At 40.3% G+C, this 17,886-nt stretch overlaps 1 protein-coding gene across 1 annotated transcript in view; it reads left to right on the forward strand.

Annotated features, from left to right (window-relative positions):
• The window catches only part of caskin2 (CASK interacting protein 2), a 49,572-nt gene that overhangs the window by 15,789 nt on the left and 15,897 nt on the right, over nt 1-17,886 (forward strand). Inside the window, exons 3-10 of the mRNA XM_029527854.1 lie at nt 6,497-6,548; nt 9,556-9,653; nt 10,725-10,870; nt 11,353-11,448; nt 13,156-13,289; nt 16,187-16,295; nt 16,475-16,583; nt 16,745-16,839. Coding sequence (XP_029383714.1) covers nt 6,497-6,548; nt 9,556-9,653; nt 10,725-10,870; nt 11,353-11,448; nt 13,156-13,289; nt 16,187-16,295; nt 16,475-16,583; nt 16,745-16,839 — 839 coding nt within the window. The remainder of the gene's footprint in view (nt 1-6,496; nt 6,549-9,555; nt 9,654-10,724; nt 10,871-11,352; nt 11,449-13,155; nt 13,290-16,186; nt 16,296-16,474; nt 16,584-16,744; nt 16,840-17,886) is intronic.

Below are 17,886 nucleotides of genomic sequence, written 5' to 3' on the forward strand. Positions count from 1 at the left end.
CTATTACAATGCTACCAATGAAAGGAGGGAAACTGGTTGGTTCAGTTACAGTTACACATCTGTTAGGATTTACAAACATAAAAAAATCTCCTGCCACAGACTTTGGAAGTACATTTTTTTAGTTAGTTAATAATATCCAATTCCAATATTGTCTCAAAATGATGTCTTTCAGTATAGTATATAAAATCAGATTTACCAACCATAGGTATTAAATAAAACCAGCACAGCCTTTTGCATCTGAGGGCAGTATTTTGAGGTAGTAAACTTATCTAACCCAGACCTCATGTCTGATAGAGAGTGCATGGAAATGCAGGAGGGGCTCCGCAGAGGGTTGGAGTGGGTAAGTCGAGTAAACAGATTATTTGAATGGTATGTAAAGCGTTTTGTCCCTGAGGTGCAGGGCTGAGACATGTTATGCAACTTGAAACCTGCAGGTGTGTTTACACTTGTCATTTAATAGGAAGTGCACTGATGTAGCAACACTGGCTCACGTGCATACAATAATACATATAATGCAACACATCATCACAGATCATCTGTTTCATTTCCATGTTGGCTCATTGTTAGCGAATGTTGAATGCCTTTGACCTAGTTGCTGTCGGCACCACGGGAGATTATTCACTACATTTTTAACAATAGAGCTAATTTATTGGATGATGCGTCCCACAGCTGTTCTGATGGTAAGGGTTTTTCTCAAGGCCTAGTTAATAACAAATGCAGCAGTAAAGCAATTGATGAAGAATTGATGAGGCTAAAGTGTGTCACTTTGCAAATTTGGTCTAAGACTGCACCCCTGGGTGTTTGATGTGCTCTGCTGATACTGTCCCTCTTTCTCTGTTGCTTCAGGAAACTGCTGTTGTTTCTACAGCACATGTGCATAGCCTGCACTGAATTTTTATGATTCAGATTCACCTGAAGACGTTGTCATAAACACACAAGTGCATACATGCAGGAAACCAGTTGTTACCATTTGCAGTCTGCAGTGTGAACATATTATACTCATAGTGTCCTGGTACAATCAGAAGTAAAACAGAAGGTGTTCTGACTTCTGCTCAGTCTGTTATTTAAAGACCCACACTAAAATCTGCCTCAGGGCTTGTTTGTTTCTGCAGGCAGTTTTACCTCTGCTCACACTGCTGCATAGACATGCATTACAAATCAGCCTCTGCTGCTCTGACCTAGTAGGATTACAGCTGATTACACTTAACAGTGAGATACCTGTTGTCAGCATCTCTGACATTGTATAAACTCAGCCCAATTCAGTACATCAGTCTCTGTATTTACTGGCAAACACTTGCTGCAGAAAAGTTTGTATTAGGGTTAGTTCTGTGATAGTATGTCTTTAATTTGTCAGATTGTTGCAGGCAGCAGTCATAGACAGCTATGTGGATGATATATTCTGTCATATTAACACCCTTTTTGTATCAGAATAGCTGTAAGGTTCAGGTAGAAGTGCAGTTTTTTTCTCTGAACTCACACAGGACCATATTTTTTCCATCCGTCCATCCGTCTATCTGTACTGCACCACATATCCCTGTGGGGGATAGGGTTAGGGTTAGGGTTAGTGGGGGGACTGGAGCCAATCGCAGCTGACATTGGACAAGGATGTCTCCTAATGGGTGGAACCATTCACATGCATATCTTAGAATAAACACTAAGCACCACTTTTTTCCTGGAAGAGTTTGTGAAGATATCTATTAAACTAGTGACTCCAGGCAGTTAGTCTGTTCTTTATAGATGTTTAGAAGTATTAGTGAGTACGCACACAGTTGCTTTAGCCACACTGTAAAGTTTAGATTTAAATGCGAAAAAAATGCATCCTCCCCACATACAGTTAAAGACACACACAGACAGTGGAGAGACAGAGAGCCTCTAGCCACTGTGCAAACCTATGAGACTGATCTCTAATGTTTCAACCCTAGCTTGTTTTTATTGTAAAAGATTCCTCCATGCGGGACAAACGGGCTTTAGCAGCACGTTTTGAAAGCTTGATGAATGACTCCATTTATATTTGAAGGCTTTAAACTGTCATGAATTTGTCATGCAGACATGACAGATCAATTGAATCTAAGCAGGAAAAAGGCTCTGATTCACTCAGCCTAAAGAAAAAGCTAAAACACTTCGATCTACTCACCATCTTAAACGGGAACCACTGTCTGTAACCTGCAGACATCTCAAATGTGATGCTCTCCACTAAAAGTCTCACCAGCTAAGTGGTTTGTTTTTCAGGCTGGATAGACTCTTATTGTCATTATTATTATTTTTTATTGTATAATTATTCTTTCATCAGGCCTTGGCAGCAGCAGTTAAAGCAGCATCTGTTCTCTACACACCTCCAATACAACAACTGCAATGCTGAAGCTGGAGACACATCATCTGGGGATACACCTCCCTGGGCATTTAAATCTTACATTTTAAAGTTAGAGTTAAACATTAGTCATCCTGGTTGTGATCACCTCTTTAGGGCTTTATTAGCTGGTCTGAAGTAGAGTCCCTGCTCTGCCTTGGTGGTTTGGTTTCAGGGGCTGTGTTTACCCTCTCAGTAATCAGTGCAGTTAGATTGATGTGTTCCTCAGACAAGCGTTTCCCTTGATGAGGTCCTTAACCTGACCACAAGCCACCCGACAGAGACAGATTATGACCTTAAATTACCCCTATTCCCCCTCCCCTGTATTTTTGTCTAGCTCTGGGGCCACTGTGGCTTTGCTGTTTGTTTGCTGGATACCCTCTGCTCCTTGTTGTTTAGTTCCAACCCACAGCTCCTGAATCAAGTGTCCTCTGCTTTTGTTAATGAGAGCCTGTTGTGGGTTTGAATTCACTGAAGTACAACAGCAGGGAATATTTTTCAGATATAGACTAAAAACCTTTTAAGTAACCTCTATAACTCTTCTTTCTGAAAAATATTTTATTTCTTTGGAAGTCAATTTTGACACATGGTCTTATCCTTGGTGACATGTGGCAGCAGATTTAGCCCATAAGATAAACCATCCAAGATCTGCTCAGATAGTAAAAGTGAAATGCAAATGTCCAAAAACTGCACTCAGCAAAAGAAACAACGAGAGGAACAGACCAGACTTAAATTATAAATCCACTCATGTTATCAGCCTGAGCGACCAAGTGTTGCTTTAGGAGTGAGAAGCTCCAAACCATGCTAACTGAGACACCAATATTATACCTGAAAAGTAGCACTAAATATAACATATAACAATATAACAATGAATGAAATCACTGATGTGTTGCCTGTACTGACAAAACACAGAATAACAAATTATCGTACAACTTTGTCTTTATCATTTATAAGTTTTGAAGTCTTATTTTTATGCATTTCCCTCCAGTTTTTGAACTTGTGTGGATGAGGATCAAAGGCTCTTTAAAATGGCTTTTGCAGACGTTCACACTAAAGCAACAGACGTTTCTACCAGCTGCAGCCTGGCTGGAAACAAACACAAGCAAGTCATCTTTTTGTTGTTGTTGTTATCTTTTATTTTTATATTTACATTTTCCAGCTCGTGCTCCTCCCCTCCCCTCTTTTCCTCTGAAGAGGTTCAGAGCTGACATGTTTCAGAAAGCCCTTTGCATGTTTTCCTGCTTGTGCACCTGACATACACAGAGAAAAACATTCCCCTTCATCTCACCTGAAAGGAGGAATAGGCCCTAAGTTCCCCTCCTTCTCCTTTTATTTCCCTTCTCTTTTGAGCGCTCCTCTGTGAACTGCTCTGTCCACATCAAAACGGCAACATTTTTTTTTCTTCCATCCAGATGCTACAGGTCTTAATAGAACAGTGCAGAAGGAGCATCACAACCGCAGTCCAGAGCCATGCTTATGTATATGATGAAACTATCAAAACACAGCATCACGTGGTCTTTGCTTTGTTTTGTTGTAACCATAGAAGACAATGGAGGGCTTCCTCAGTGACAATTCTACAACTTGCAGGAAAGCGCAAACCCTCTAATTTTTCCATCTCTCGCAAGAAAACATAATGCTATGAGTCTTTTACACATCTGTTTGGGCCAACTCGTAGGAATGAGGGGTGGGCATGCGCATGCCAAAAACACACACCCTCACATTAGGACACACATACACACACAGACACAGTAGAGTCAGCTTGCTGGTAATTTAATTGATTGTGATGTCAGAATCTGAGCCCCCATCTAGTACAAAGGAGGGAGGGGACAGGGAGAAAAAGGTACTTGACAGTCCTGCAGGCACACAGAAGGACTGCCAGTGAGTAGGATAGCGTGGTGGGTGTGCTATGTGAGGAATGTTGGCTCATGTTATAACTAGAACTCCTGAAAGGCCCTGTTCTTTCCATACCACTGGGACAGTTTAGACCCCGTCCTGGCAGGCAGCCCAGCCCTTCTATCTGTCTCATTATCAATGTGCTTTTCTGTATCCTCAGGCTACTGTTTTTCTCTATCTGAGTTCTCAGCAGCAGCAGCTCTACCACAGCTATGCTGGTAAATTTCACTATCTCCTCGAAAATGATTACAGCTAATGTAAAACATGACTGCTAGGATATGCGTATCTTCCAAACAACCCTCCCACCAGGGTGTAAATTTCTGCATTGCTGACATGGGAGGCTCCAATGGGAACTGAAATCCAGATCATGGAAGAAAGATTACATTCTTTATCCATAGAGCTCCAGGAGAAATATTTTAAATATTTATAAAATCAGAAATCAGAATATTTTTCTGCTTTATGACCTTTTTGTGATGAAAAATAACGTGAGTAAACTGCAAAGTCGAATCAAGTGAATATTAAATCCAGGCTCCAGTTGGGACCAAATAATATCCTATGAATTCACAAATTGCTTTATATTCTTTAATTTTCCTCTTTTTATTGCTCTTTTGCTGCAGCCGCTGCTGTTAAGCATTTACTTCTAATAATATAATCCATGCTTCTGTCACATTAGATTCATTCATGGTTACTGAGAGAATATTCCATTTTATTTTATTATAGGTCTAATCTCAAAGTTTTAGCCATGGTTAGCTAATTGATTAGTAAATGGTACTACCTGTTTCTAATTTTTTACAGTTTAGTCTTTTTAAGGAATGTTAAGACGACTATGCTGGGTGGTGGGTTTCAACAGATGCGAGTTCACCCAGTAGAAAAAGAGCTGGGGAGACTGGAATGCTACAGCTTATGGAGGGGAACATATTGCCTTTGTGTGTTTGTGTGAGCCACAGTTTTTATACTGGTGCATTTAATATAGTTACATTCAATAAAAACCTATTGAAAGGGTAAAGTTAAACTCTAAGGCTAAGAAGCTAACTTTCACTTATCAAGTTTGTTAGCCTGACCACTAATGGAACAATAAGTACAACTATTCACAGCAACACACACACACACACACACACTTCTGTGATTTTCCACATCTGTGTGGGAGAAAACACTGAGGGAGATTGACTCAAATGAATGGCTCTATATACCCAGGCCTTGGCACTTGGGTTCCTGTGTGGGTCTCAGTGGACTGTGAGGCCTTTACAGTAGGTCGCCGCCGTAGGACGTCGAAGGATATTTAGCTGTATGAGGAGGGTTTCCAGTTTCCTCAGGGGCTGGAGATGAATGTGTGAGCCGAAGGTAGATGCATCACATTTGATGTCTGGAAGTCTGGTTTGAAATGGGGATTTTAACGTTGATTGAGTTGGATACTAAGAGAAAAGAGGATAATGCACATTGAAAAGGCAGTCAGCGATGTGACAGTAAAAGTTTTTACCTTGAGACTTTTGACAAACAAAACCTTGGACTGCTTTACAGTTCTGTTTAATGTGGTTCTAAAGGAAAATATTATGTAACAACTGGTACCAGTTTGACCACTTCAGGTGACTGGTATCCAAATGAGATTGTTGTCATCAGTTAGAAATCATTTCTAAAATAAACAGGATTGAAATTATTCTGCGTCACCTTGTAAAAGATCGTAATGTGGAAGAAGAAGCTGGATTGGTGAAAAAATAGATGAGTATGTTCTCTTTGGAGCACAGAATGAAAGCGTAAAGCATGGGACAGGCATCGGTCTGTCTCTTCCAAGGTGAGTGAAAACAACTTGTTCAGTCTTGCTAACAGACTCATGCTATTTTTGCAGTCAGTGCTCCTTTAAAAAAACCCCAAAAAAACAACACATATATATGGTTTGTCTTGACATGCTTGTGCTTTACAGTTGTCACTCTCAATTCCAAAGAACCATAATAAGATATCAGTGTAAATGAGGAAGAATGGTACATATCTACAAGGCTGGATCATTTGTCTGCTATGAGGTTGACAGATGCACCAAGAGGAGGGAGGATGAGGGAAGCTCCATTCTGCCAACACTGTTACGTTGTTTGAACGAAGGAGTGATGACGAGGAGAAGTGCACAGGAAAAACACTGAAAACACACACAGGGTCCTGTGGGGGTAGGGGGATTTTGGAGCCCTCTGATGAAAAGACAAATATGTCAGCATATACTAATAATTGTCTTCCATTCCTCTTTCCTTTCTCCATCTCTGTCTTTTCCAGAGTTGCTGGGCTCCACCAAGAGGCTCAACATCAACTACCAGGACTCAGAGGGGTAAGGAGAATGAATGTTTGGACATACCTGTGTGTCTCAGTCTCTAAGAAAAGCCTGAAGGTGAATGCAATGGCAGAGTCACTCTCTTAAACACCTTACCTGTGGCTGCCAGTCTCCTGTTTGTCATTGGTATAGTTGTACATCTCTTCTTAAACCTCTCTCTGGAACTCAAGTAACAACAGGTCAGTGAGAACGGTGTGCCAGTCAAAGTCAGATCTTTTCTGATTGGCTGATAGATGAGATAAATATATATTAGTTTTCAGGTTAACGCTCACAGACAACATATCCTGGAAGGTCTGATGGGGGATTTGGGAGGGCTTGGCTTGGGGCTTGGCTGAGGGTGGTGATTGATTTGTCCTCACAAATTACAGATGCGCTAGTTTTAAGGATTAGTTTGTCAAGCTTTCCATTTTTGACGTGCATATTACACTGCACTGGTAATTGTGAAAGATCTCACCATTTTCTGTCCAGTGACTTTGAGATGATTGTCTTTGATATTAGACAATTGACTTTTATCAGTTAAAAATGTGCTTGCCCTTTTTTATCAGTTAGCTAGTCAAGCTCACTTTGGCTTTTAGTTGAAAACTGTCTTTAAGTGCAGGGTTTTTTTTTTGAATGAGGGTTAACACACTAACCACTGTATTTGGTGAATGTAATTCTGTGTCATATGATATGTCCTGTGTTCTTGGTTTTGGGCCAAAAAATATTCTTCAGCTCCATGAGCCCAAAACCAGCGCCTCCTGCACATTACTGCGGTTTTGCGGAGGAATCCAAATACGTTAAATGAATTTATGCAAATTACAGTTTTAATGACTATTTTTACTTCTATTGGAATTGTTATCCCAACTGAGCCTTGTCTACACTGACAGATGTTCTTTCATGTTTCAAATACTGACTTTATTCAAGGTGTTTTGTCTCTATATTCTCTGTTCATATCCATCAGCTCTGTTGTTTTTATCAAAGTAAACCTTCAGTCATGCAAAGAACCCACCCATGCCGGCCTCTGCGTGTGTTTTTATGTGTTCTTTTATAGACAATGTGTCTATGTGTTGACTGAGGCCATATGTATATCTATATACAGAGTCAGTGGAGTGTGTGTGTGTGTGGCAGGCAATACACAATGGGGGTGTTGAAATGACAGGGTGTTCCCTGTGATATGTGAGCTCACATCAGAGTGGGTTGAGGGAAAACAAAGGGGAAGTTGGGCAAATAGTTGCTGAGTTAACAGGGGACTCGAGATGGGAACAAGGTTTGCTCCGATAAATGAGTGAAGGTGTCTGTGTCTGTGCGTGTAGCTAATGACCATTGAGCTCTAAACAATATGATGGATGATATGAGCTACTCCACTGTCTGGAGTTTAGTTTTTTTTTTTTGTTTGTTTTTTTTTCCTCAAGCAATCACGTAATTTAAATAACAAATTCACTTTCAGCCACTAAATTTAGGCACTAAATTTAAAACATGACATCTTAACAAGTTAGCTCACAGATTAGGGTTTGCTTTGGGATCATTGGGATCATGGGTTTGGAGGTACTGGTAGGGTCCACTTGAAACCCTAGGTTTCAAACCCTAGGCTAATCCTGTTCCAGTTCTAGCTATAAGTGTTATCAGTTTTCAAAAGCATGTATACATATTTTCCAAAATGCTTGAAATACAACGAGGTAAAGGGTTAGTTTTCCCTTGTGAAGGAAATCTGTTATGATTATGAACGGAGTATTTTACAGTCAACACGATGACACAGTGGTGCTACTGATTGGTAAACTCCTGTAGAAATATGAACTCATTGCAGTGGATTAATGAGTAGGCAGATGCTCATTTGATTTTTGATACTGCAAATAGTTATACTCACGAAGTGCAGGCTTACTCTCTGATTTGCAGATCCAGCCCCCCTTAGAAAATGGTTAAGTTTACAACATGAGCTGCAACACATTCACATTTCACTTCAACATATATGATGAAATGTATTTGTTTAGTCAAAGCTTTATATTTTTATTTCTATTGACGTGCACTCATACAGCTACAGTCAGATCTCTATCCAAATATAGCTGAGCTCTTTATTACCACTGGTGCCCAAAAGCTCAAGGCCCCTGTTGTGCATGCCTTAGGGTGTGTGAAATCACCTGAAAGCCCTCAGTACTGTAGTTTCTAGAGGGAAGTGAGTTCCAGCTTCAGCTCTTACTCATGTTGCCTGAGGAGGCTAACCTCCTCAGGAACACTCATAATGTCTTTGTTGCCCCCAAGCAAAACAAGAACTCACTCCCAAGAATTCATGCCTTTAATTTCGGTCTCTCTGTGGAATATACTGTTACCTGATAGATGCCCGGACACGAATGTACATATTTCATCTCTGAAGCTTTGATTATATCCTGTGACTGTAAATAAAGATGGATGGCAAGTCTCCTGTTTGCCCCCATGGCACAAAAATTAAGCCAAAACCTCCCAGGCACAGGTATTTGGTGCTGATGGGGGGTTGAGGGTGGAGCCATGCTGCTAAATTCTAGTCATGATCAAAACTGTCAATCATAATGCCACACATCCTTGATGGACAATATTGAAAAAATGCCTGCTGGAACCTGACAGAATAACAGAATTAATCTTTAGAAAAATACATTTAACAGCGTGTATTAAGTCCTAGCTACTAACATGAAGGGGGCTGGGTTTATTGCTGCCACCGTCTCTTTGAATGAACACAATGTTATAATTGACTGAGACACCAACCATGTGTGGTTTGGGCAAATTGGTAGATGGGGAACTGAATCATTGCTGGTGCCAGACTAGTGGAATTTCAAGGAACTGCAGGTATTTCCGGTTCTGAGGCTTCTGCTTGAGACACACACACACACACACACACACACACACACACACATATCTCAGTGCAGCTTTGAAAAGAACTCACCTGCTATAAATTAATGAATTTGATTTATGACCCCAATCATTTTGCCTCTCCCCCTTCTTGCTCTCCCTTCACTTTCATTTTTTTTCCCTCTCTCATCCTCTGTCTCACCCACAGCTTCTCGGCACTGCACCATGCTGCTCTGACGGGCACCACAGAACTGCTGTCCCTGTTGCTGGAGGCCCAGGCCACAGTAGACATCAAGGACATCAATGGTATCAACATCTCTACCAGCTGAACCAGCGTCATCACACAAACCCATAGCTTATAGAAAATTAGTCCATTGCTGGAAAGTCAGTTGGGGTTAAAATTGATTCTAATGCTTTCTGACACTCTCAGCTGAAAATAAGTTTGACCCATATGAATAAATATTATTCACTTTGAAGTTTGACTGCGGTGCCTCGATGGCAGTGCAGTGACAAATATTTTGTAAAATTTGTGCAGGAATGGCATCTCAACCACTCGAACTAGAGGCATGCAGTGCTCATAGGTGTGGGTAAAGTTACATTTATATCGAATTTATATTTTACTGCAACCTGACAACTTTTCGAGACTCTAAAATTTTCCTGCTGGCAAGTTTCAGTAGTGGCATGCCACCTCATTGTTGAAATAGAAATAGCTTTATCTAACGTCAGAAGGTATTTTAACACTGTATTAAACTTTTGTGAAATGTAACATTAGCCCTCAGGGAAAGAGAGCTGAGATACTGTGAGTGAGGCAGCCCTAACTTTATCAACACTCAGTTTATACTTTTTTTTCAAGCTGCATTATTCAGAACTTCCTTTCAGACTCACAACTGTCTTTTTTGGCATTAATATAAGGAACATACTTGATTTAAAGTTTTAAACACCAAGGGTCCAATTTCAAGCTGTAGTGGTACTGGAAATTTAAATCCCTGTTATGTCTCAAAAACACAGGATCGTGCATTTCCCATAATCCCAAGTTAGTTGCTTATTTACTGAGTATTTACTACTGGCACCCTTCAAAATACTTCCTTTTTGATACCAGCTTTTTGTAAATTTCAAACCTGAGGTGAGATAAGTGGATAACACAAACAACATCACTGATTGCATCATCAGGGTTATTTTACCGCACAGCCAAAACATTATTTTCATTATTATCTTTCCTCTCTGGTTCCCTATAGTAACTTGATAAAATAAACTTTGCAATCAGTAGTGATTCCTGAATGCAATTGTTATTCTGAAAACCGGACCAATCAATGAGTTCAAGCTTTGTCTTCATCCTGATTCATTGACTCTGCCCCACCCTGTGGTTCGTGTCTCCAGGCATGCGTCCTCTCCACTATGCAGCATGGCAAGGAAAAGCAGATTCTGTCCTATTGTTACTGAGAGCTGGTGCTTCAGTCAACTCTCCTTCCCATGATGGACAGATACCATTACATCTCTCTGCTCAGTATGGACATTATGAGGTGGTGAGTACATACATACACACACATGCATAGCCGCCAAAGGGAAAGTTTGGAGGCAATACCTGTCCTCGCATTTCACTGAAATCTACCCCCTTTGTGTCTTCGCCAGTATTGTTTAAGAACAATACCAGTAATACCATTAATGTTATGGCACTGGATTTTCACAAGGATCTAGGGGTATTGAACACAGATATTCCTTTCCCCCAGCCCTATCTGTAGTCTCCTGGAATGTCTTAGTGGATAGATACACACATCATGGACACATACCTGAATCTGTCATATAAACCTCACTGAGCCCTGACCTCCTTAGCAGGCCAAAAGACACAATAATAAACACAGGCTGGACCAGAGCTATCACGTGTTCCTGTCCTCTTCAAAGTGAGGGGGGGGGAGAAAAAAAAAAATCCACACACAGGACGTACTGAGATGATGGGCATGTTAGTGCATGTTGGTGATATCACTTGCTTTCCTCTGTTCACTCTCAGTCTGAGATGCTGCTGCAGCACCAATCAAATCCCTGCCTAGTCAACAAGGCCAGGAAGACTCCTCTAGAGCTGGCCTGTGAGTTTGGGAGACTGAAGGTATGAGAACATTTGTGTGATTTATTTTTGTGTTTTTTTTTTGCCACCTTGAGCGGGATGTTTTTGACAGAATATGCTGACTCCAAAACCATGCATATTCTATTTCCCACACCTAAATTTTTATTCATAAAAGATGGTGATACAAAAAGTAAAAAAAAAAAAAAAAATCTGATTTGATTTTAGTCTCTACCATTGTTTTCATATTGATACACAAATAACAATAACAATTAACACCACTGAACTAATCAAGCCAGCACACACAGCACACACAGCAGCAGGACAGGAGGGCCCCCACCGTCCAATGCCCCCCATCCACCACAACCACTGCCACCATACACCCCAAACTCCACCCTCCACCCACCAGGTGAGCCAGAGGCACCCCAACGGCCAAAATTCATGCACAAATACCAAGGAGCCTGTGGGAGAGGAAAATCTTCCATGCCCTCCCAGAAAGGAGAGGCGAGCCATCGCACACTAACCAGTAGCACACCCACAGTGACCACAGGGAACAGAGATGCAATGGACCCAGACATTGAGCCCCAGAGGTTCCTGGGCTCCCAACTTTATCGTCTGCTGTAGGGCCCCCAGGCCACCAGCCACCCAACTGTGGAGAACCGAGCTCCCTGAGTCATGCCTGGACTAACAAGTGAGAGTGTCCCCTTTCCTGTACTTCCTCAATCCTTGTCGAAGAAGCCTGCCCTAACATAGTTCCCCCTGAACCCACCTCAGTCCATTCACAAGGTGTGGTGCATTAAAGTCTTATGTTTGGTGAATTTTATGTGCCTAAATGTACCTGGGAGGAATAATATAGAGCAAAGTGTGTGGTAAATGATACTGGTACAATTTAAGAGACCAGGTGAATGAGGGCGCAGCCCCTAGCCAGAAGGCTGCTGGTGCAGTGGTCCAGGGGCCTACAGTTGGGGGGGGGGCGGGAATCCAGCAGGCCCCTGACCAGGACTCCCCCCCCCCCCCCCCCTCAGGGCAATGCAGTGACAGGGGCATGCCAGCTGCCACTGGCAGCCACTGTGATTCAAAACACAGGCAAGATGTCAAAGGGCACCGCAATGTATTTTTTCTAAACCAATTATTTACATGTGAAAGTTCCCTACTTTTTGTTTTTGCTGAACATGAACTACACCTAAAAAGATGGAGTGACCCTGATAGGTTAGATTGTTTAAGTGTGTGGGAAATGGCCCTCAGTGGCTCTTTTTTGGACACACTCATTGAAGAGATTGCACATTGTCAGTGTGTTTCAGTGTTTGTCTGTCACACCATAAGCTGGGCTCTGAGATGTATAGCTCACCCTGTAATTCTGAATTAGATGCACATACACTTCCCATGCCTATTAAAATATTCTGGTCTGGTCTGAAAAGCTTTTGGCTGTTTTTGTGACACAGACCTTGTGTGAGTGAGTGCATTTGTGCGAGTGCGAGCGTGTGTGTGTGTTATTTGAGGCTAATAGTATCTTTAGACAGCTGCAGAGTGGTGGATAAGCTTCTCTGGGCTATCTTTACCCTATGAAACCATACACAGCATTTTACTTTAATTTATATATTATTATATATATATCTACCATGCAGCCTCAGTTAGCCTTTGCATATACATATTCATGTGTTGTATGCGCTGTAATTCTTGCCCTAAATCTGCCATTCCTCTGTTCTCCCAGCTAACACTTCATCTTCATTTTTTGTGTTTGGTTTCTCTTAGGTGGCTCAGTTGCTGCTGAGCAGTAACATGGTAGCAGCACTGTTAGAAGGGGAGGGAGGGAACGACAATGTGGACTCTCCATCAACCACCCCGCTCCATCTGGCAGCCAGAAATGGACACAAAGACATCATCATGTAAGAATTGTATTGATGAGCTTTGTTGAAAGGCAGTATAACAACAGAGTCTTACATATCACTCGCACTTTGATCTTTTTGACAATGTGTCTCCTCCAACCACAGCTGTTACAGCTGCCAATTCTGTCGGTGCTCCTACAGCCATGATAAAGTATTGCCACTTCTGCAGCTTCGATTACTACCACTACTTCCACTGCTACCACAGCAATTACCAATACCGCTACTGTTAATGCATCAATCCCAATACTTTTATTTGTGATAATAATGCTGTTTCTGCCACTATTTGTACTTCCATTTTTACTACGATTACTTAACCCTTTTATTATTATAGCTACTACAAGCTCTGCTGCAAATTTGGTTCAACCACAACTAAAGCTGCCAGTGTTACTACTATTGCCACCACTGCTGCTGCAACCGCTACTCTAGCAACTATTGGGCAATGCTTTTAATGCTGCTTCTACCACACTATTGTGACGCTCACTAATACTTATTCAATCACCTTTATTTAAGACCATTTCTAGTCCTACCCCTATATAGGAAACACTGAGTAGCAATGTTTTCTCTGGACCCTGAAGTTTTTACTGTTTAGCAATTTTGGATAAATGAGAATATAAAACGGTAGAGCCTATTAATGCAGTTTACCAACAGAATTTCGTAACGTAACATTTGGGGAGTGGAGTTAAGAATCTGTCTTTCCAGTGAGTCAGCAAGGTGTTGAATTAGATTTTTTTTTTTTTTTTTTTTGGCAGCACGAAATTATTACTACTTTACTACTACTGTTGTCACTCGATGCAGTACTATTACTGGGTAGTTACAGCAGTTACAACCTATGCTGCTTGGCACCTCTATATTTAAAAGTACTGCTGTTACTACAGTTATGAAAATTGCTCCTATTACTTAACTACAATTCTATAGTTGCTATTATAGAGGAACTACTGCTACAACTACATCTGCAGCTCTTCCAATCTTCCAATCATTACTACACTGTTACCAAGGCCACTTTAAACATTGCTATTTATATTACTGTAAAAGCTGTTTTATTGATACTGCTGTTGTCGCTACTAAGGTGTCAGGGATATTACCAGAACTGTTGTTAATCCTTTACTATTATTACAAAATTATATATAACAACTACCATCACTTACTTCCCAGTAAGTCAGTAATGTAGTACTGCTAACATTACTGATACTTCACAAAATGCCATGTGTGCCAGTCTGTGAAATACAGCTTCAGGTGCCAAACGTTTCTCCTCAGGTGGCAGCAGAAAACAATCTGAGTAACATCTCCACCCTAAAAAAGCAGTTGCTCCCCTGCAGTAATATTCCATCCTACTGACTTTACACTTTTCAGACACTCGAGAACGACTCAGTGTGTTTGTATCTTTTTTTATACTAGCCCATCTATGCAAGTATGTATGTACAGTACGTAGCCAAGTAACTCCACCCTAGCTCTCAGACATGCCGCTAACGATTCCCATCCTCTGACTTATCAGATCTAATTTGCAATAACCACTGAATTCTCCATTCTGCCTCTCCTGAACTGTAGACATGCTGGAGAGAAGTTGAGGCTCTAACACAAAAAGTAATAAAAAAGATCACTGCATCAACACACAATTTTTTCCCAGAATTTGCTCAGGAGAGTTACCCGTTGATCTGCCACTAAGGGATTTATGTGTCTTCAAAGACTTCTATATTTATGCAGCTGATGTCTTACAGTACTTACTTTTTCTGTTGCAGGGGAGGCTTTTTAGGTCTTGTTGTGACTGGAGCTGCAAATATGTGATTACAGTAGATGTTAAACTTTTGTCATTTATTTAGTATTGTGTATATTTTAAATCATATTTCATTCTATACCTGATATATTCATGCAGTGCAGCTTCTGTAGGTTATACAGTATGTAGTAACCAGCTGCTTATCTGCAGGACAGCAAAGAAAAAGTGTAAGCTTCTTGACAGTGCTCAGACATTCAGCCTTCTCAAGGTTTAATTTGAACCAGATTAAAACTTTTTTTCTGCTGAATAAAGGAGGTGTAGGTTACAATAGGTTCACTTCAGGTTCCCATTTTTCCATCATACTGCATCAAGGCTTAATTTTTCTCCCGTGATTTTGTTAATATTATTTTTATATTTTGACTTTTTGCAATCTTGTTTTGTTACTTTTTTCACAAAAGGTTTGAACTGTATTTTGTAATTATGGCTTATAAATACAACAACAAAGGTTGTTCTCATGAAAGTTGATTTTATTTTATTTGCACAGTTTTTATGTTGTAGCATAAAAGGAAATGCAATTTTACCAAAAAAGAAAATCATGATATTGGAATTGCACTTTCAACAAAAGTGTTTTTGGAATGGTGTTGCTTTATAAAATTATATTTATTATAACAGTGGTCTAATAAAGAAGTCATTTTTATAAGAGCTTTATTATAATCATTACTTTTTTCTTTAAATTAATATAATTCTAAAAGAAAGTAAAATTTTTAGAGTGAAGTTGCACGATCACATATTTACTTTAATGCTCAAGCAGGACCTGTTTAAGTTTTTGTGTTAATTGATGGATTTGTTTATTTTGGAATTTTCTTTGCCTTAAAATTTTAATTCACTTTATTTGAATATTACTTTTTATGAAAAAACAAAATCAATCATGAATTTCTGATTACAAGTTGTAATTTTATCATAAATGTAATGTCAATTCAAAGTTAAAGTATATAGATGCAGGTTTGAATTGCCCATTCAGTGTGGATGCAGATAGCATTCAGAAAGCCCCATGCACATCCAGCTGGATTTTGTTAAAAACAACGCTTGTGGGGGGGTATTGCAAATTTCTGTAACAGCTGAATAGAGGTATGTGTCTCTGATTGTCACTTGTGGCCTTAGATGCACATCTGATTTGAATTCCTAGGTTGCTGCTCAAAGCTGGTATTGATATCAACAGAACCACCAAAGCAGGAACCTCTCTGCATGAAGCTGCCCTGTATGGCAAAACTGAAGTTGTTCGGCTGCTGCTTGATGTAAGCATAGACGCCGCAGACAAAATCTCACATCAGCTGATTTGTCATTTTTGACATCACTCTACATCTCTACTGCTATTCTTTAATAAAGGACGGATGCATTGGCAGGAGGGTTTGTTTCCCCAGTAATCCAAAATGTCTGTCTGTGTGTGTGTGTGTTTGTGTGTGTTGGTGTTTAGGCGGGCATCAACGTGAACATGCGCAACACCTACAACCAGACAGCTCTGGACATTGTCAACCAGTTTACCACTTCCACAGCCAGTAGGGAAATCAAACAGCTGCTCAGAGGTTAGTAGCTCCTTAATTCACCATTACTTTATGAAACCTGGATTTTTGGCAGAATAAAGGAGAAGTTCATGAATAACAAACAGGTGACAAAATAGAAATCAGTGGAGTCAAGCAGTCGTCATGTCTTTTGATGAGAGCTCTATTTTTCTGTCTCTTTGCAGAAGCATCAAGTTCTCTCCAGGTCAGAGCAGTGAAGGATTACTGGAATCTCCATGACCCCACAGCGCTCAACCTCCGGGCTGGAGACCTCATTATGGTACTGGTGTTTGACTGTGTATGTTTGCTAACAGAAGCAGGGCTCTATGCGTGATGAGTTCAGAATGGCACAGCATTAAGGCCAGGTCAGGAATTTTGACATTTGTGACGTTACTTGTTTTAATAGGTCACATACAGTACAGGCCAAAAGTTTACACACCAAAAGACACACCTTCTCAACCCTATTCAAATGAATAGGAAAGTGTGAAACGTTTGGCCTGTACTGTACATAGAGAATGAATAGGACATAAATCACTATTACTAATCTTGAAGCCATTTTTCTCCCTTATTTTACACCCAGGTGGAGTTCTCAGAATTATTTTGTCGGAACAATATAATACTAATAATAATAATACCGGCTACTCTAATTGGGCAGTAATGGTTCTGCATCATGGTCAAGTAAATTTCTCGACTAAATATCTCAATATCAGGTCAAGAGAACATAACGACAACAAATAAAATGGACATTATATTTTATTAGCAGAAATGAATGCATGCATTCAAGTGTCAACATACAAAACATATCCAAGCAGGGATGCCTTTGAAGGTAGAGCAGAGGAAAGTCTTCCTTTTATTCATTTTTTTTTGTTTTTAATCCCAATTCACAACATATTTCAGAAATAGAGCAGATCCAAGCGTTTTCTTTACACTATTATTTACATGGACCCAACAATTGAGTGAAAAATGAAAGTTCCTTAAGATTCATGAAACAAAGTTCAGATACATCATACTGATAGGGAGGTTGCTGTGATTTTCTTCAAACTGGGATGCTTCTCTGACTCCAGTATCAGGTGACACAGTAGGAGTCTGATATTCTCCCGAGCCAACAGATGTGCGCATCAGGACCAAAACTAAGAGTGTGCAGACTATGTGTGGACTGTGTGGTGTGACGGGTGGCCATCTCTCATTGTGTTAGATGTTGCAAGATCTTCAGACAAGCTGATAAGCTCCAGCTCCTCAGATTTCTTTTTTTTTTTTTTTTTAAGCTTACCTCTTTTAGTTTCTCACTTTTATCCCCTTTATGTGACGTTGACCTTTATTGACACAT

Source organism: Echeneis naucrates, chromosome 19, assembly GCF_900963305.1.
Source record: "Echeneis naucrates chromosome 19, fEcheNa1.1, whole genome shotgun sequence".
Classification (NCBI taxonomy): domain Eukaryota; kingdom Metazoa; phylum Chordata; class Actinopteri; order Carangiformes; family Echeneidae; genus Echeneis; species Echeneis naucrates.